At 40.7% G+C, this 21,506-nt stretch overlaps 1 protein-coding gene across 6 annotated transcripts in view; it reads right to left on the bottom strand.

Annotated features, from left to right (window-relative positions):
* The window catches only part of RUBCN (rubicon autophagy regulator), a 57,060-nt gene extending 38,722 nt beyond the window's left edge, over positions 1–18,338 (bottom strand). Inside the window, exons 1-2 of one of the 6 annotated variants that reach the window (XM_089910616.1) lie at positions 17,932–18,338; positions 1,959–2,112 (exon numbers count right to left, since the gene is read on the bottom strand). In XM_089910616.1, the coding sequence (XP_089766742.1) occupies positions 1,959–2,112; positions 17,932–17,996 (219 nt within the window). In that variant the 5' untranslated portion in view covers positions 17,997–18,338. Of the gene's footprint in view, positions 1–806; positions 980–1,958; positions 2,113–6,928; positions 7,032–17,931 lie in introns of those variants that run through there. The other 5 variants (XM_022568060.3, XM_022568082.3, XM_022568092.3 and 2 more) reach the window with 5 other exon arrangements.
* Positions 18,339–21,506: the final 3,168 nt, after the last annotated feature.

The raw sequence follows: 21,506 nt of genomic DNA, 5'->3' as shown, positions 1-21,506 counted from the left end.
ATGTATAGCAGATAGCCAGACAGCTAGCCTTGTGGATCTGAAGTTCAGCAGAGATGTCTGAGCTGGGGGTAGGTAATGTATAGGTGACAGTTAAAACAACGCAAGTGAAGGAGACTGTTTCAGAAAATGTACAATGTAGTAAGAGATAAGGACATAGCACTGGACTGTATTAAAAACTAAAATCCGAGAGGAAGAGATTCCACGGACATAAAATAAGAAAGAGTGATCACAGAGGTAGGAGAAGGTCTCCATAACATTGGAATAATGCAGTACAAGGCAAGGTCTGATGATGTTCAACAGTGAAGAACACAAGACAGTGCTCAAAGGGGAAATGTTCACTGGATTTGGTTACACGGACTTACTTAAACTTCAGTAGCAAGAACAACAGTGGTAAGGGCAGAAACCAGATTGCAGTGGGTTAAATTATTTGTTTTGTAAATTCCAGTGGTCATATTTTTTTCATAGGACAACATGTAACTTGAAGCTTAAAAAAAAATGAGGGGAACATTTATTATTTCCTATGTACCACGAACTGTGCTAGGCAAATTTGTATGCCATTTCATTTAACCTTTCCATCAAACATTATGATATAAATAATATTATCAACATTTCTAACGATGAGAAAAGGCTCAAAAAAGTTAATATCACCTAATAGTTAAGACTGACAGACAACTTACTACACTTTCTAAAGCTTTTTCAGGTATTATCTCATTTAATTCTCACAACAATCCTATGAAGTACATACCAGTGTTACCGCCTCATTTTACAAATGAGGAAACAGAAGCACTAACAGTTATGTAACTTACCCAATACCACAGAGTGGTGAAGCTGAGATAAAATAAGAGCAGTCTGACTCAAAAATCCATAATTATTACTACCATGTCATTTTTTCGCCCAAGGACCTGAGCAATTTCAATCCAGGTTCTGTCTGATCCCAAAGACTTCTGTCAGTCTACTATACAATGTTGCCTCCAAATTCCTGGAATGAGGTTTTAATAATGATGACCATTAAGATTCAGCTCTTTAAAGGATAAAAATTTTCCCCATATCTTCAAAATTCTTTAGAAAGAGGGCCTCATTTTTAGAACTTACTCTGAATAAAGAAAATCTAACCTAAGCCAACTTTTCCACTGAATTCTGAAAAAACTCAACAAGAACACTGGTTTAAAGAGTTTGTTCAGAGGTGATATATACATATTTTTAGAAGGGAGGGTACCACATTAAATCCTATCAACTATGAATATCTTAATACCAATTAATTTTTTCCAGTGTGACTGCTAGTTGAGAATAAATTCTGATTAAAAAAGAAAGACAAGCCTGGCTTAGAAAAAAAGAGTTTCAGGAAAGAATACTAAGGCCTTACATGGGAACAGCATGAGTGTTTGGGAACACAAATTATGCACATATTTGTGAGGTTTGATTTTTAAAAAGTAGGAGGATCAGATCCAATGACCCACTTGACAATTTTATCCAGAACCAAACCTTATTTAAAACATTGGAGTAACTGCCATTGAGAATTAAAGCAGAAACCATCGAGTGTTAGTAGATTCCACTCATTTTTAATACTCAAAGCTTATTAGAGTGTTTGAGGATACTTAGGAAAAGAAACAACATCAATAAAGTTTACATGGAAGAAAACGTAAGCTATAACTAAAACTATCATTCACAAGCGTCAACAAGTTATCAACAAAGTGATGCTCACAGGATAGTCTAAAAATGACAATATCCTGTAAATATTTCTCAGATGTGTCCTAGGATACTCTTAAGAGGAATATCTCAATGATTCATCATTGTTGTCCTTATCCTCCTCCTTGTTATTGTGTATTATAGTCTTGCTCTCAAGGGCTCAGAGACTAGTTGCCTTCATCTTCTCCCTGCCAACAACTTAATGCAACTATTTCTTTCCAACAAGTGATTCAGCCAATCTGGCACAAAAAGAAAAGAAGGGATCTACATACCTGGTCATGGATGAGCCCATGATAGAGGATGCTCTGCATGTCCCTGCAAAGCCGCTCCAGGCCACCATACTTGGACCAGACATTGGGGCTGTTAGCTGATACTAAACCCTCCACAGTAGTCTTCAAATTACCCAGCAACTGCCAGTGCTCCCTCCTGCAAGGGCATCAATTATACCAATGGTTAGTTACTTTGTTGTACCTGATCCTGACCACGTCAAAGAAAGTCTAAGACAAGAAGCCTCCTGCCCCACATCCTAACATTCTCTCCCCTATTAATTTTTTTACTTGAGTATAAGACCCAATTCTGAGAGGACTGAAGTTGTAAAGAACACTAAGATTTTGTTTTAAAACCCTCATATTGGGACTTCCCTGGTGGTCCAGTGGGTAAGACTCTGCGCTCCCAATGCAGGGGGCCTGGGTTTGATCCCTGCCTGCATGCTGCAACTAAGAGTTTGCATGCCACAACGAAAAAGCCCGCATGCCGCAACTAAGAGTCTGCATGCTGCAACTAAGAAGTCCACATGCCGCAACTAAAGATTCCACATGCTGCAACAAAGAGCCGGTGCAGCCAAAATAAATAAACAAACAAACATATATATATATAAAGCCCTCATATTTACATGGCATATTGTGCTTTGTAAGGTGATCTTCATCTACTATCATTCCATCCTCATGTAAGTAGCCTATAACCCTGTTTCTAGGAGTGTGACCCATTAAGATCCGTTTCTGGACAATGACATTACATGGGCAATATATAAAGAGATGAGGGCATTTGCTGAAAACCAGAAATCTTTTGTCAAAAAAAAAAGCCAAAAACAACTTTTTATTAACTATATTTCCAGTACTAAGTACATATATCTGTACACAAATATTATGGATAAGAATACAAATTGCCCATGATTTTCCCCCTTAATTTTTTAACCTAAAATTGAGACAAAATGTTTTAAGCTTGCACTGAGCCACTTAGGACGTGTCCCCAAATCAATCAACTATTGGCTTATTCCCTTGGACCATGTGAAATACTTTAGTGTAAAAGTTTGAAAATTATTGCCCTAGATGATTGTCAAGGTTCCTCTCCAATTCCCAGCATTTTCTCAACACAGCTTCCAACCCAATAAAAATTCAAAACCAGCTGCAATTGAGTGAAAAGAACTGGATACACAGAATCAAACTGGATAAGGAAAACATGAGGAGATGAGGTGTCAAACTCCTTCTCTTGGGCCCCCAATTGTTATGTTGTACACTTTATCTAGCCCTTTCATTTCTTATTAGAATACTACTCTTTCCTCTTCAAGGACAGTCCTGGGAATGGTTATAATTTCTTCAAGGAACTTTCACTATAACTATTTTAATATCATTTAAATACCTATTAGGGTAGGAGGGCTCTGAACTGGAATCCTTTGTAACTCTCATACATTTTGTACACTTTCTGAGCCACTTTTAAAAAGTGGATGAAGAGAGTAAAGGCAGACAAATAAAATAAAATGAATGAAGCTAGGTCTGGTACAGGAGTATTATCTAAAAGGGGAAAGCCAAATGGATCTCACTCTGGTTTTCTCCTCTGAAGGCTTTGAGACCAAGAATTTATTCAAACTGGGAGACACCAGGCTTTTTTAACCTTATATCATTAAACATTTGAGTCTATTTCTTTTTTCCCCCCAGTTTTATTGAGAAATAATTGACATATAACATTATATTAGTTTAAGGCATACAACATAATGATTTGATTTATGTATACATTGTGAAATGATTACCAGAGTAAGTTTAGTTAACATCTATCACCTCACACAGTTATAAATTTTGTTCCTTGTGATGAGAACTTTTAAGATCTACTCTCTTAGCAACTTTCAAATATACAATACAGTACTGTTAACTATAATCCATGCTGTACATTACACCCCCAAAGTGACTTAAAAGTTTGTACCTTTGGACCACCTTCACCCATCTCCCCCACCCCCTCATCCCCTGCCTCTGGTAATCATCAATCTGTTCTCTATTTCTATGAGTTTGGGTGTTTTGGATTCTACATATGTGAGATAATACAGTATTTGTCTTTCTCTGTCTGATTTATTTCACTTAGCATAATGCCCTCAAGGTCCATCCATGTTGCTACAAATGGCAAGATTTCCTTCTTTATGGCTAAATAATATTCCTGTGTGTGTGTGTGTGTGTGTGTGTGTGTGTGTGTGACATTTTCTTTATCCATTCATGTGTCAATGGACACTTAGGTTGTTTCCATGTCTTGGACATTTTAAATAATGCTGCAATGAGCATGGGGGTGCAGATATCTTTTCAAGAGAGTGATTTTGTTTCCCTTGGATATATATCCAGAAGGAGAACTGCTGGATCATACGGTAATTCTATTTTTAATATCCTGAGGAAATCTCCATACCGTTTTCCATAATGGCTGCCCCAATTTACAATACCACCAAGAGTCCCTTTTTCTCCACACCCTCGCCAACACTTGTTGCCTCTTGTCTTTTTTTTTTTTTTTTGCGGTACGCAGGCGTCTCACCACTGCGGCCTCTCCCGCTGTGCAGCACAGGCTCCGGACGCGCAGGCCCAGCTGCCATGGCTCACGGGCCCAGCCACTCCGTGGCACGTGGGATCCTCCCAGACCGGGGCACGACCCCGTGTCCCCTGCATCGGCAGGCGGACCCCCAACCACTGCGCCACCAGGGAAGCCCGCCTCTTGTCTTTTTGATGCTAGCCCTTCTAAGAGGTGTGAGATGATATCTCATTGTGGTTTTGATTTGCACTTCCCTGATGATTGGTCACGTGAAGCACTTTTTCATATACCTGTTGGCCATTCCCCTGTTCTATTTCTAACCCAGTCCTGGGAGATATTTCAAGATAACTAAGATGCACACAGGACTGAGGTGGTCATTAAAAGGCCATTTATTGTTGTACTGTGAAACTGCCATCACAGAGGCCAAATGACTGCCAGTTTTTGCTTCAGGGATTCTCCATCTCCTATGCTTCCTCAGGAAGCATCTGGCCTGTTCTGACTGATACAGTTTTACATTCCAACAGGTTACAATCAAGTGGTGCAGGCCTGAGAGCCAGTCTGGTTCCTCAAGTGACTCTGCATATCTGTGTTCTGATTCATTCTGTATTGATCTTACAAGGTTAACTGTCAAAGAACATCATAATAGGGCTTCCCTGGTGGCGCAGTGGTTGGGAGCCCGCCTGCTGATGCAGGGGACACGGGTTTGTGCCCCGATCCGGGAGGATCCCACATGCCGTGGAGCGGCTGGGCCCGTGAGCCATGGCCGCTGAGCCTGCACGTCCGGAGCCTGTGCTCCACAACGGGAGAGGCCACAACAGTGAGAGGCCCGCGTACCGCAAAAAAAAAAAAAAAAAAAAGACACAAAGAACATCATAATAAATCCTGAAAGTACACACCAAGTACCCTATCATCCTAGGGCTTTGATTCCAAAATTTTACAAAGAGCATTGAAACCCTAGAAACCTTGAGCATTCAGATCTATTAACAACTTCTGTACAAACTAAAGAAATTTTCTTCCCCAAAATGAAGTGCCCTTGAGATACCACAGCTACAAAAGAAGGTGGCTCTTACTCTAAGATGTACCAAACCGACTATATTTGGTATATGCTCATATAGATGAAAAGTAAACTTTAAAAAGTTTTTTTTAATTAATTAATTTATTTATTTTTGGCTGCATTGGGTATTCGTTGCTGCGCGTGGGCTTTTCCCTAGCTGTGGTGAGCAGGGGCTACTCTACATTGCGGTGCGCGGGCTTCTCATTGCAGTGGCTTCTCTTGTTGCAGAGCACAGGCTCTAGGCGCATGAGCTTCAGTAGTTGTGGCACGCAGACTCAGTAGTTGTGGCTTGCGGGCTCTAGAGCACAGGCTCAGTAGTTGTGACACACAGGCTTAGTTGCTCCACGGCACGTGGGATCTTCCCGGACCAGAGCTCGAACCCGTGTCCCCTGCACTGGCAGGTGGAGTCTTAACCACCGTGCCACCAGGGAAGTCCTAAAAATTTTTTGATTTACATAGCTAGTTTGTTTAGTGTCTTTACTTTTTAGGATCCTTTACCCTAATGATCTACTGTTATCATTTTCAGAGAGCTGAAATACTAAGTTCAACTGAAGCCCATACACAATGGCTGGATTAATCCATTCATACCTGAATCTTAGATGCAAATAAATAGATCACCATGAGAAATAAAATATCCCTCCTCATTCTTTACCCAGATTGTTAGCAAGTGAGGTCAGTCTTTCCTAGGCTAAACCTGTTTGGTAATAATTATTTGGATTGTATCATCTTGCATTCACATGTAACCTTCATCTGGGCACAGGCAAGGACTATATTAGGCTCAAAGCAGCCCTTTGTATGGCCACTTCTGCAAGTATACAGAGTGCTCTTCTTTAACCACCATAAATTAAAAGCAAGTCTTTCTAAGCATATTACCCTATATCAAGGAAGAACTAGGCTTGAGTGGCAAGGGACAGCATAATCCATCTCTACTTGAATCATATTTATCAACAAACAGCAAAGCCAATCTCAGAATAAAGTCCTGCCAATTTTCTTTTGGGAGGATTTTGACTACATTCTTTGAAGAGGAACAGGCATTGCTTAAGCAACTCAAATAAGCATACCCAAGGAAAAAGTTTCCCTAAATGCCAACTCAGTCTTAAGCTTGCCAAATCACAATTAGAAGTTAACACTCAGGTTAAAACAGTAAAGTTATAAGCAAATGTTATTTTTTAAAGAAGTGTTATACCATATAACTAATATAAAACTAATAACTAAAAATAAGTGAAATCAATAGTAAATAAATAGTAAATACTGTGCAATTGTAAAATGAGATTCAATGCATGAAATATATATTGGCATATCTTCCACCCCCAAGACTCTTTTTAGTAATAAAAGGAAACAGCTTCAACTTATTAGCATATCCCATCTACAGTATGCAAGTTATCTGCATTGTAATATGGTATCTACCTGAGACCAGAGTTGAAGGTCAGGTTGTTCCAAGTCAGGTAATGATTTGATCCCTGAAATGTGAGGAGAGGTATGTGATACCCATATGTGGAATACCATGAAACCAATAAAATTTTTGATTAGGAACAATTTCCAAAGCTAATGAAAGTATGTAAAAGTATAAAAAACAGAATGTAAAATTATATTTATGATCTTAACATAAATATACTGAGAGAAACAGTGATATGTTAATAGTGGTTACTTTTGGTTATATAAGGGGAATGTAGAGAAGAGAGGAACTATTTCGGCCTTCCTTGAGGCTAGCAATTAAAGAAAGGTCAATAATATGAACAAAGTTAGTGAACCAGAAGCTGGAAAATACCATAAAGGATTTTTTAAATACTCAAGTATCAAAGGCATCTTATGCTGAAAGATTGTGGTCAGGCAAGCACCTAGGACTTTTAATGCCAGAAAGCACTTCCTGGAAAGAAGTAATGAGTTCATTCTTAAAGTAGGGAAAAACCTAATTAGGGAAATAATTTTCTTAAATAAATTTATTTATTTATTTTTGTTTGTGTTGGGTCTTCATTGCTCTGCACGGGCTTTCTCCAGTTGTGGCGAGCGGGGGCTACTCTTCCTTGCAGTGTGGGTGCTTCTCATTGCGGTGGCTTCTCTTGTCGCAGAGCACGGGTTCTAGGCACACAGGCTTCAGTAGTTGTGGCATGTGGGCTCAGTAGTTGTGGCTCATGGGCTTTAGAGTGCAGGCTCAGTAGTTGTGGCGCACAGGCCCAGTTACTTCACGGCATGTAGGATCTTCCTGGACTAGGGATCGAACCCATGTCCCCTGCATTAGCAGGCAGATTTTTAACCACTACGCCACCAGGGAAGTCCCGGGAAACAATTATTGGTAACACTGAGGTAGCAAGAAACTACCACGTTTAATTTGCGTTTAACTGTCTTCTTACCTGGCTCCATATTTTCTGTTTTTAGTTATACAGTTTTTAACTTGTAGAGTATGTAGTATATTTATGATGCTTTTCAAATAAACAATATGCTTATAGAAAAAACATACTTGACTCTATTATTCAGCTTTCAGCTCTGGGGCACTTAGGAGAACCTAACCATTGGCACCAATCATACTAAATTTTAATGATACTAAATTTCTTGAATTTCAACAATGGGTAGATTTAACAAAAGGTAGGAAAATCCCTTATGTCAGAAACCTTACCACTGGTGATATGCAAACTCCTTAGTACAGAGTTCAAAAATTCTCCATCCTGCTCAGTACTCCTCAATTTGAATACAGTCTCTCTCTCTCTCTCTCTCTACCACATGCAAACATGCTAACCTCATACCTACTCTCATGACTGTATCCATGGAGACCTTTCCACTTGGAGTGATTCTCTTCTTGTCCCATTCAGGGATTAAGGTTCAGCTCTAGTACAATTTTCTCCCAAGAAGTTCTAAATAATCTGACCCACAACAACTTTTTTGTTAGAAACTGCATAACACATGCTGTCAATACACCATTCCTCTTAATAATAATCTTTAAAAAAAAAAAAACCAAAACATTGTTATTTACCGGTATGTGGTTGATTTCCTTAAGGAGAAGGACCATGGTTTTTCTATTTCCTTTTTTTTTTCTAATATTTATTTATTTATTTGGTTGTGCCAGGTCTTAGTTGTGGCAGGCGGGCTCTTTAGTTGCAGCTTGCCAGCTCCTTAGTTGTGGCGTGTAAACTCCTAGTTGTGGCATGCATGTGGGATCTAGTTCCCTGACCAGGGATCGAACCCGGGTCCCCAGCATTGGGAGTGTGGAGTCTTAACCTCTGCGCCACCAGGGAAGTCCCTCTATTTCTTTTGTATTTTATATTTTAATAAGCAGAGAGAAAATGTCATTCAGTGGAAAGAGAACAAGCTTCACGGTCAGGCCAACCTGAATTTGAATCCTAGCTCTGCACAAACTAGCTGTGCATCCTTGGGCAAGCCATTAAACTCTTTAAGCTTCAGTTCCCTCATCTGCAAAATGGAGAGAACAACTACTTCATAAAGGAGTGTAATTGATAATCTACAGAAAGCACCACCATCAAGCAAATAATAGTAGTATTACTTCCCTTTTCTCTGTCCTTTTCCTTTGAACTTCCATGCATAAATCTAATAAATCCAGTTAAATCAGAAGGAGTACCTAGTATAAAGCCTTCTTACCCATTTTGCTTCAGAGAAAATTTGGGATTGGACAGTTTGTGACATAATTAAGACTAGTAACAGTGTTCCACCTACAACGAATATCTTCACTGAATTTAAACTAGGGTCAAATTTCTTCTTAGCACAGGTTCCAAGGCCCTGTTTATGTTCATGGTGCTCTCACTGAAGCAGGATAGCTGGAAAGACTTCCTCAATATTGGACGGCCTTGTATATAACAGAGAATCAAATTTGCTTACTGGATAGAATGAAAGAAACTTATAAGGTTTACTGCAAACAAATAGGGTTGATTTTGTGAGTCGTATAAGAAAGCCAATCTCATTACCTTAGAGTCACACCGTATGCTGTCCGGGTAGAAGAGTGCTTTACAAGCAAGGTAAAGGAGGCATACACCTCCGCTCCAATAGCAAAGGCAAAGGAGGAAAGACACTGCCTCAGTTGCCTCAGTTTTAGGGAGACTATTTTAAAGTAAAAGATAACCATCATTAGAACTAAAACTAAACTATCTCAAATACTGCTGAGGAAAGAAAACAGCAGGAGAACATTATAGAAATCATTTTTGAAAGATGACAGAATTAAGACCCAACAGATATGAGATAAAAATAAGTGTCAATGGAATAAACTCAACTATTTAAAACAAAACAGCCAATCAAACAAAAAAGCAGGAGGAAACTATACTAATATCAAGGTTGTATTCAAGGCAAGAATCATTTAAAAAGACAAAGAGGGAATAATGAAGATATAGCTCTCATTAGTTTTTATGTATCTAATAACATGGCCTCAAAATATATCAAACAAAACAACACACACACACACACACACACACAGGGGAAACAAAAACTGCAGAAAACAAAAAGAAAAACGGGGATTTCCCTGGTGGTCCAGTGGGTAAGACTCCATGCTCCCAACGCAGGAGGCCCGGGTTCGATCCACGGTCGGGGAACTAGATCCTGCATGCCGCAACTAAGAGTCTGCATGCCACAACTAAGAAGTCCACATGCCACAACTACAGATCCCATGTGCCACAACGAAGACCCAGCACAGCCAAAATAAATAAATAAATAATAAAAAGAAAAATGGAAATGGAAAAGAAAAAACAATGGTAATGGGAGATCATGAAAACCAAAAGTAAAAAAGTGATTAGAAGAGCTGAATAATATATAATTAATAAGGTTGTTCTATAACATCCAGAAAACTACACCCTGAAGAACACTTTTTTAAAGCACACATAGAACAGTCACGAAAATTGGCCTTGTACTAAGGCACACGCATAAGAAAAGTCAATAGATCCTCAAAAGTAGAAGTAGTACAGACATATTCTCCAGCCAGAAAGCAATAAAACAGCGAGCAAATAACAAAAGTAGATAGAAAAAAAAAAAAACACCCTTGGAAAATCTAAAACTCTCAAAGGACTCCTTAGGAGGTTAGGAGGCAAAAATAAATTCATGGTCTTGGAGGGAGGTGGGTGAAGAGGAATGGCAATATGACTATTACTGCTTTCTTCTCAAAAGTATCCAAATGAGAGAGCTCACCGGGAGACTGTCTGAGAACCCTTAAGAAATTATGGGATTCTGCTGTTTTCTAGTAAAAAATCAATCATCTCTCAGTCCTACAATCCAGCAGGGTTCCTGTGAGTTTCACTGTCAAAGGATATGGCCCCACAAACTTTGAGAGATAGTTTGCCAAGTTCCTATTTACTCACTACTATTGATGACTTCCTTTAATAATCTTCTCTCCTCCTAATCAAGTGTTGTTTACACTTCAAGTGAGCCTGATCCAGAGGAACTAAAAACATGTAAGCATGCTGCAGTTCTTTCCTGAAAAATGCAGATTTAAATCTACAGCAGCATTGTTCAATTGAACTTTCTGTGATGCTGGAAATGTTCTGTATCTGTGCTGTCCAATATGGCAGCCACTAGCCACTGTGGCCATTAAGCACTTGAAGTCTGTGCAGTGTGACTAAAGAACTGAAATTTAAAAATTTTATTTAATTTTAATTAATTGAGACTTAAATTACCACAGGTGGCTAAGTGGCTATCATGTTGGACAGAGCTGGTCTATAAATACCAAGGCAGGTTGTTTATGGAGGAAAGATTACAAAACAAAATAAAAAACAGGAAAAAAATTCCATTTATGGAAGAAGTGATAAAGCAAGTATAAAAAAGCAGAAACAGCTGTGGGGAGGGTAGATACTGAGAAAAGCTTCAGCTTATGGTTCCTGCTATCAGCTGATACACCTCCGGCTTCTGGTTTCTGACAATAGCATTTTCCCCAAAAGCTTCAAGAGTATGTTTGGGGGGGGAGGGGCGGGGGGGGCAGCGGGGGGCGGGGGGGGAGGAAGAATTGTACTAATAATTGGAGTAGCAGTTTGGATTGCTCAAAAATCATGTGATCCTCTTGCTTTGCTACCAGTGCTGCCACAGCATGGTCGAAGGAAAAAGGGAACAAAAGGGAAGAAACAGAAAATGAAAATTATGTGAAAAAGTGAAAAATGAATAAACAGGGAAAAACAGAGGCCCTTTCAATAGCAACAGAACCAATGACACCTGCCCAACCATAAGAAGCATGACCAAATTTTACCATTTTCATTCCTTGAGCAAATAAATATTCAGTGAACACCAACCATATGTCAGGCACTGTGCTAGGCACCAGGCTTATGGTGGTTAAAGAGGGAGAGTCCCCACCTCTCCGGATATTCAGAATGCAGTGGGGGAAAGGGGCATGTACATTTAAAAAATGCTATAGAGTGAGAAGTGCTGTAATAAGAAAGATAGAAAAGGGCAGGTCAATGATGACTTCTAAAGGAGCATTATTTAAAGGACGAATAAGAGCTCTCCAGGCAAAGAAGGAGGCAATGCAGGGAATTTAGAGGAGCAAGTATCAGAATGGTGAGAAAGGAGATGTGAGTAAGTGAATGCCATGGTTTTGTAACTGGAAACTTCACACTGAATACCACAGAAGTTTTGACTTTCTATTTTCAATGACAAATCACTGAACATTTCTGAGCAAAATACTAGAGTAACTTTGCTTCTGAAAAATTAAGCTGGTAGCAATGTGGAAGCTGCTTGGAATAGGGGGACTGGGCTCAGATTGGGAGCTTAGTCAGGAGGCTACTGAGAGAATCCACAATGAGAAATAATAAAGGCTTTAGTGAATAATTTTGTTTATAGCTGCCCAGAATTCATGTCCCTTTCTTTTGGTAACAGAATAATGATTCTTCACAGGGGAATCACCCCTCTGGCACTTAATCTGGTCCATGAAGTCCCAAGAAAATATCACCCTACCCTAGGATCCAGGGTTGGGCATATAACTTAGGCCTGACTGAGCAACATATTCCATACCCTGATTACAAGAACAGGAACATAAGTCAGTCCAAAAAGAGTCAGCCCCAGAATTTTCACTTTTGCTATACCTATGGGGATTGATTTTGTCTTCTTTTTGGTTGGATTGCTAAACTTGAAGTCGCCAAGGGTTATCCTGTAGAAAAATCTGCGACTTCCCTGGTGGCGCAGTGGTTAAGAGTCCGCCTGCCAACGCAGGGTACACGGGTTCAATCCCTGGCCCAGGAAGATCCCATATGCCGCAGAGCAACTAAGCCCATGCGCCACAATTACGGAGCCTGTGCTCTAGAGCCCACGAACCACAACTACTGAAGCCCGCGCGCCTAGAGCCCGCGGTCTGCAACAAGAGAAGCCACCGCAATGAGAAGTCTGCATGTTGCAACGAAGAGTAGCCCTCACTCGCTGCAACTAGAGAAAGCCCATGCGTAGCAACAAGACCCAACGCAGCCAAAAATAAATAAAATAAATAAAATAAATAAAATTTTTAAAAAAGATAAAAAAAAGAAAAATCTGCCTGAGAATGAAGCCAACACATCGAGAAAAAGAGCACACAGACAGGGACAAACTTTCTTTTTTTTTTTTAACATCTTTATTGGAGTATAATTGCTTTACAATGGTGTGTTAGTTTCTACTTTATAACAAAGTGAATCAGTTATACATATACTTATATCCCCATATCTCTTCCCTCTTGCATCTCCCTCCCTCCCACCCCTCTAGGGGGGTCACAGAGCACTGAGCTGATCTCTCTGTGCTATGCAGCTGCTTCCCACTAGCTATTGGTTTTACATTTGGTGGTGTATATATGTCCATGCCACTCTCTCACTCTGAGGGACAAACTTTTGTTTAAGCACCTACATTTGGCCATTCCTGAAGCAATACCACTCCCTGGATTTTTCGGTAATATAAGCCAATATATTTGGAAATGGAGGGAAAAAAAAAGGCTTCAAGAGAAAATTCAGAAAGAGAACTCATTGGACCTGTGACTGCCTGGGTATGGGAAACGAAGGAGAGGGAAGTATCAAATTTCACTGAGGTTTCTGACTTGGTTGACTGAATGGAAAACACTATTAACTGAGATAGAGAACAGAGGAGGAAAAGGTTTTGGTCAATAGAATGAGCTCAGTTTGGAGACACAAAAAAGTACCTTAATCCTTGAATTCTGACTCTATCTGACTCACTGTACCACGAAAACTGTGGAAGTAGTCGGGTTCCAAGCTCAGAAGTAGATTGCATAGCCCAAGGCGGCTGAGGGTGACAGAGCAATGCAAGAAGAATCATTCCTTTAATTGTTTAGTAGTTTCACCAGACAAACTCCAAATAATTGGCATTTAGGAAACCCTAGGAAAAGTGAAGTATCATCCCTAAGCATTACAGCATTTTGCTAGTGGTGACTAGCTACATGGAAAACAATAGGGGTATCTATGACATTCCACTCCAAGGATGAAGTTAAAAGCTAGGCCAACACCCCAGTCCCCAGTGTGTTCAACTCGGATAGAGGAGCCACAGAAGGAGGAAGAGCGAGCAATGATACCATTGAAAACAGCAACTGGAAGAGCACCCACTAACCTTATTTTCAGAAAACTGGGGAGGAGATGGAAGTAGACATTTTTTGCATTCAGTACATATCAGGCACTCTGTGAGGAGCTTTATGCACATTATGTTATTGAATCCTCACAATTTACCTGTCAGGAAGGCATCATTCTTCCCACTTAAACAGGATAAGCCAAGTTAAGCCGTAGAGCTAGAATTCAAATGCAGATCTACCTGGATATAAAGCTTATGCACATTTCACTACATCAACTGCTTTCAGAAAATAACTGAGCAGTTTTATCCTTCATTATATATTAAAAAAAAAATGATGCCATCTCATCAAGATGTCCTCTGAATTGGGTGTTTTACCGGCCATAGAAGGGTTAGGTTTGCAGTGACCCAGCCACAGTGCCTCAATTCTCAGGCACAAGGCATGTATTTTATTTACCATTTGACTATCTGGAACTAAGGAGTCCATCAGTGCCATGAAGTCCCATTAAATAAAACATTCTGAGTTAACTAGCCACCCACAGAGAGTTGGCTATGGCAACAGTATGAGTGATTTTGTGGGGATAATCCCACTACTGAAATTAAGTTTTGACTAAAGTTCCTTGATTAAGAGGCAAGCATGGAAAGAATAACAGAAAAAGATACCTGCAAAGGAGCGGTCCTAATAGCCTTAAAATGACAGGCAAAGAATGCTATAAAATTCATCACCTTATACATTTCTTTGTCCCAGTATATTAGCATAGTGAAAGGTAGTATAGTGTAGGTATTAAAAGTAGAGCCAGGGCTTCCCTGGTGGCGCAGTGGTTGAGAGTCCACCTGGCGACGCAGGGGACACGGGTTCGTGCCCCGGTCCGGGAGGATCCCACATGCCGCGGAGCGGCTGGGCCCGTGAGCCATGGCCGCTGAGCCTGCGCGTCTGGAGCCTGTGCTCCGCAACTGGAGAGGCCACAGCTGTGAGAGGCCCGCGTACCGCAAAAAAAAAAACAAAAAAACAGTAGAGCCAGATTGCCTGGGTTTGAATCCCAGTTCCACCAAGGATTACTGTATGACCTTGGCAAGTTATTTATCCTGTCTATGTCTCAGCTCCCTCACCTGTCAAATGGTGATAATATATTGAATAGTACCTATCTCACCCAGTTGTTATGGGGATTAAATAATACTTGTAAGGCTCTTAAGCAATGCCTGGCATGTAGTAAATAAGTGTTTGTTAAATATATTAAATAAATAAAAAACTCAGCTAGATGGGGAGGAAATTTGAATTTCCAACCCAGCCTCTCCCACATGAACTGGTAGAGGAAAATAAAAACAATCCTAAAATTTGTTTAGAATGTATATAGGACCTTTTACATGAAGCATTTCACAGACATCTGGAGGAAGAATAAGTAGCCAAATATACATAAGCAGAAACTGAAACATGGAAAAGGGAAGTAAGATGTTCAGTTTCACTGAACACATCATTCACAAGTCTCGGGCAGGAACGCCAAGGTCCTGTCGGCCCAGGTTTTGTACAGCAGGCCACAGGCTAACTGTGCACATAAAAGAGGATTCTCACCCTTTAAAACAGCCAGGTCTTCACCCAGGTACAACATCTCATTAATTTTCCCCTGTTGATATTTTCTCAGAGGTAAATATTCCACCTCCAGTCTTTGGATCCCAGCTGCTCCTGAGACTCTAATTATATCTGAATATTTTTAAAAGTCAAGAAAGACTTCCTTAAATGTAAGGCCAGACACTATAAAACTCTTAGAGGAAAACAAAGGCAGAACACTCTATGACATAAATCACAGCAAGATCCTTTTTGACCCACCTCCTAGAGAAGTGGAAATAAAAACAAAAATAAACAAATGGGACCTAATGAAACTTAAAAGCTTTTGCACAGCAAATGAAACCATAAACAAGACCAAAAGACAACACTCACAATGGGAGAAAATATTTGCAAACAAAGCAACTGACAAAGGATTAATCTCCAAAGTATACAAGCAGCTCATGCAGCTCAATATCAAAAAAACAAACAACCCAATCCAAAAATGGGCAGAAGACCTAAACAGACATTTCTCCAAAGAAGATATAGATTGCCAACAAACATGAAAGGATTCTCAACATCACTAATCACTAGAGAAATGCAAGCCAAAACTACAATGAGGTATCACCTCACACCAGTCAGAATGGCCATCATCAAAAATCTACAAACAATAAATGCTGGAGAGGGTGTGGAGAAAAGGGAACCCTCTCCCACTGTTGGTGGGAAAGTAAATTGATACAGCCACTATGGAGAACAGTATGGAGGTTCCTTAAAAAACTAAAAATAGAACCACCATATGATCCAGCAATCCCACTACTGGGCATATTCCCTGAGAAAACCATAATTCAAAAAGAGTCATGTACCAAAATGTTCATTGCAGCTCTATTTACAATAGCCAGGACATGGAAGCAACCTAAGTGTCCATCGACAGATGAATGGATAAAGAAGATGTGTCACATATATACAATGGAATATTACTCAGCCATAAAAAGAAATGAAATTGAGTTATTTGTAGTGAGGTGGATGGACCCAGAGTCTGTCATACAGAATGAAGTAAGTCAGAAAGAAAAAAACAAATCCCATATGGTAACACATATATATGGAATCTAAAAAAAAAAAAAATGGTTCTGACGAACCTAGGGGCAGGACAGGAATAAAGACGCAGATGTAGAGAGTGGACTTGAGGACACGGGGAAGGGGAAGGAGAAGGGTAAGCTGGGACGAAGTGAGAGAGAGGCATGGACATATACACAGTACCAAATGTAAAACAGATAGCTAGTGGGAAGCAGCCGCAGAGTACAGGGAGATCAGCATAGAACAGGGAGATCAGCTCCGTGCTTTGCGACCCACTAGAGGAGTGGGATAGGGAGGGTGAGAGGGAGATGCAAGAGGGAGGGGATATGGGGATATATGTATATGTATAGCTTATTCACTTTGTTATACAGCAGAAACTAACACAACAATGTAAAGCAATTATAATTCAACAAAGATGTTAAAAAAAAGACTTCCTTAACCCACATTCCTGCTCTATGATGTACATTCCAGATTCTTAAGAGGTTAAGACCAGAGTTATTAATGAAGCAACCCCTACATAGGGGTAGTACCTCTCCAGAGTCCAAGCCACCATTCGGTCAAAGTAGCTTTTAAAATCTTAAATTCTCTAATTTCTAGAAGGTATGAACTCGATAACAACAGTTTCATATAAATAAATGGGAAATTGCTTAGCTGCATTGTGGGGAAGGAGTGAAGGGTTTAAGGATGGAAAGGAAACGACAGGGAGGTCCTGTTACTCTCTGACAGGGATCCAGCTTTGACAAAGGGCACGCACGCAATTTCTAGTCCCACTAGCAAGCCCCCATCCCCATTCCACTGCCATTACAATCGCCCACTTCCATCCGCAGGCCCTCCTTCACTCCTTCCTCACACTCATTTTTCCTAAGCTTCTTTCTAGGCCACTCATAATGCCTAACCTTTACTCCCAGAAATTCTTACTTCAACCTTCTTAATATTGGCCCGAATTGCTGTCACCGTAAGTTTCAGTCGGGGCACCCACCTTGTCGCCTACTGCTATGTATAGACTCTGGCCTATGAAATCTCACTACAGCACCTCTCAATATCCACCTCCTCCCCAGCAGCCTTGGATCTGAGCTTCACCCACTTCTGCCCACCCTCCAAGCCCCCGCCCTCAACATACCCTACCCCCCTCCTTCACCCTCACTAAGCCCGTTCCCTCGTCCGCCCTATCCACGCCCTGCGCGTCCCTCCTTTCAGAATTTTTTCCCAAACAAGTTGCCCACAACAGTTGCCCTCACGTCTGTCGCGCCCGACAGGTCTCCCCGTGCTCTCCGAGCCCTCTCAAGCCTCCCGGGACTTCAACGCATCAATCCGCCCGCGAATCTCCGGCCCCTTCCCAGCCCACCTGCTCTCCTCCGGCAAGCCCTCCTCGCAGCCGCCAAGCTCCATTCCCGCGCCCTCTGCTCGCATCCGGGGCTGCGACGTCGCCTCTTCTCTTGAGAGGCGTCCCCGTCGCTTCGCCCCTCAGGGCTCCCAGAGTCCCCTGGGAACCGAGGAGGCACCCACGGCCGGTGGGCTCAGAGTGATGCACTACAGCCGGGTGACAGCAAAGGCAGTGACTGCTGCCTCAGCTGCTGTTTCTAGCCACCCCCGCTTCCGGCTCCAAGAACTACAACTCCCAGCAAGCACTTCGAAGGCCCGGCCGCTACCGGCATGCACCGCCCTATCCAATCAGAGGCTGCGCTCGCAGCGACTTCAGACCCTGGCGGCGAGCTTGCGGTAGTGCACCCGGCGGGAAGCCGGGGTCTGAAACGCCCACCAACCCTAGTCTCCGGAGTTCTTACTGGCGTGGACCTTTACACACGTCTGCCACACTTCACCCTTGAAACCATACTCGGTCAGAGGTCTAGACTCGAAAATAACGCTGGTCTTAATCCAAGTACGATTAACCCCACTTTAGCCTACCCGGGTTTAACACCTGTTGGTGGTGTTTGGAGACCTCAAAAATTTTAATGAAGAACTCACAAACTCGCAAGAGTTCATGTCGCTTTGGGATCACAAAGGAAGGGGAGGAGGCAAAAGCTTTGGGGAAAGGTTTCCTGGAGGACTGATGTCAGAGCAGAGTCTTTTAGGATGAGTATGAGTTAGCCTGGAGAAGAAGGGAAGAGAAGGCGAAGAGAGTAACACAGACATGAGGAAGCGGGTCTGGGAACAGCTTGTTCTGAGTAGTAATCAGAGCTGGGAAGAGGTGAGAAACAGGCAGACCAGATCATGACGCCATTGTGAGTTTGGATTTTATCCTAAGAACAATTAGGAGCAAATCAAGGACATGCAAATCAAGAAGTGATTTGATCAAACTTGCTTAGAAAGCTACTTTTGACAATGTGGAGAGGTAATGGGGTATGTACTATGTTGGAGGGAAGGTCAAAAGAATGGATATGAGAAGAGGTTGGAAGTCCCTATAAAGGCCAAGTGTAATGCCAATGAGTGAAGTCAGCCAGTTGTAGAAGAATGGCAGAAACTCTCTGAACTGGAACCCCCATGCCTCATCCAAAAAGGAAAGTCTCATCTTAGCTATAGTTGAATGTTGACAAATATTCTGATTTTTTAATAAAGCTGGAATCTGCATTTTTAAGTACAATTTCCAATTTTTAAAATATTGGCAACAATTTTAAGGTAAACATTACATGGGCCAAAAAAAAAAAAATTCTGAAGGCTAAATGTGGACTTTGGGTTTGTAAGTCCAGGCCTAAACTTGGGTAGTGGCTGTAGGGAACAAGGAGATTGGGATTAGAGCCATGGTAAGGCAACAGAATCAGCACTACTCTGTTAGGGAGAGATCTAGGTTAACTCCATAAAAACTAGTTACTCGGTTAAAAATAATACATGACTTTCAGAAATGTTCAAACTTGAGAAAACATTTTTTGTGAATTAAAAGTGAAAGAGCCTTTTAATTAAATTATGATTTCCAATTTCCATTTATATAAAAATATTCTTATTCAAACTATCTCATATTTTCCTACCAAAGTGTTATACTTTTTAAGAAAGGGGCAGTGTTGGTTATTGGGATTTCAGTAGCTTCTGTTTCTACAAATGTATGAACTTCATTTTTTGGCATACAGTATAATCCCAAATTAATGCCACATGATTTTAACATATATTTACATGAAAGTCAGTCAGCTGTATCAGGAAATTCTAGAATTAAAATTGTAGTAAAAGTTCTAGAAAACAGGAATTTCCTCATATGTCCAAGACTGGGTTTACACTTTTTTTTTTTTTTTCATTTTTATTTTTTTGGCCATGCTGTGTGGCTTGTGGGGATCTTAGTTTCCCGACCAGGGACTGAACCTGGGTCCTCAGCAGTGAAAGCGAGGAGTCCCAACCACTGGACCACTAGGGAATTCCCTACACTTATTTTCTTTAAAGCAGTCAGTTAATAAGCATGACAATAACCTACACTAGCCATGTGCCCACTCCCCCATCCTATCCCTCTGCTTTCCCTCACCCCAGGTAGCCATATCCTAAATCCCTTGTTTATAATTCCACTGTTTCTCTTTTAATATAGTTTTTTTGCATCTATCCATATTCCTAAAAATTATTATTTAAAAAATTTTTGTGTTCTAACTTTATTAAAAATGCTATTAAGCTGTATTTATTCTTTGAGGCCTTTTTTTTTTGCTTAATATTACAGTAAGATTTATTTTTATTATTTTTTATTTTTTTATTTTTGGCTGCGTTGGGTCTTCATCGCTGCGCATGGGCTTTCTCTAGTGGCGAGCGGGGGCTACTCTTCATTGCAGTGCACAGGCTTCTCATTGCGGTGGCTTCTCTTGTTGTGGAGCACAGGCTCTAGATGAGCAGGCTTCAGTAGTTGCAGAGTGTGGGCTCAACAGTTGCAGTGTGTGGGCTGTAGACTGCAGGCTCAGTAGATGCGGCACATGGGCTTATTTGCTCCACGGCATGTGGGATCTTCCCAGACCAGGGATCAAACCCATGTCCCCTGCATTGGCAGGCGGATTTTTAACCACTGCGCCACCAGGGAAGTCCCAAGATTTATTTATATTGTGTATCGCTATAATTCATTGATTTTGACTGCTATATAATAGTTCATTGTGTGAATACACCAGTTTATTCATGTTGCTTTCCACTGATGAGCATTTGGGATGTTTCCAGGTTTTTGCTATTGTAAACAGCACTGCTATGAATATTCTTTTACATGTCACCTCTTGTACATAAGCAAGGGTTTCTCCTGGGTACATACCTAGAAGTGGAATTGCCAGGTCATAGGGTTATTGTCTGTTCTAGCTTTTGTTTTGAGTGATGGGTTTGTAGGTGCACAATTTTAAAAATAACTAGGGGACTTCCCTGGTGGTCCAGTGGGTAAGACTCCACACTACCAATGCAGGGGGCCTGGGTTCAATCCCTGGTCGGGGAACTAGATCCTGCATGCATGCCACAACTAAGACCCAGAGCAGCCAAAATAAATAAATAATAAATAAATATTAAAAGTTATAAAAAATTAGTTATGAAACCATAACTAATTATAATCAGTTATTTAAAATAACTAACAAATGAAAATGGGTCATGCTTGGAAAATGATGACAGTATATCATGAAACAAGGATTGTGATTAACCCAATTTTGTGCATTTGGGATCCAAATGCAAAAGGTCAAAAATGCCAGAATATGTAGCATCAGGGCTCAATAGTGTCACATAAAAGTAATGGCCTTACTTAGCAACTGCTTGCTGAATTAATATTTTAAAAGTCAAAAAATCTAAAGAACTTTATTGATCTTGATTAATCTGTTTGTTTTCAAGATTTACCAGGATGCAATTTTTATACAAATGGTAGTTGGTCCTAGAGTACCACTGGCAGAAAGCAAATTTCACTCAATAATCATTTATTCAAATAACAGATTTTTAAAGTTCATGACACTTAATTTGCCAAAAGTTTGGTTTTAAGAAATAACCTTCTTGAAT

Source organism: Delphinapterus leucas, chromosome 4 (genome assembly GCF_059928025.1).
Source record: "Delphinapterus leucas isolate spDelLeu-1000000601 "Yukka" chromosome 4, BTC_Dleu_Yukka2, whole genome shotgun sequence".
Classification (NCBI taxonomy): domain Eukaryota; kingdom Metazoa; phylum Chordata; class Mammalia; order Artiodactyla; family Monodontidae; genus Delphinapterus; species Delphinapterus leucas.
This window is presented reverse-complemented; position numbering and strand designations above follow the sequence as displayed.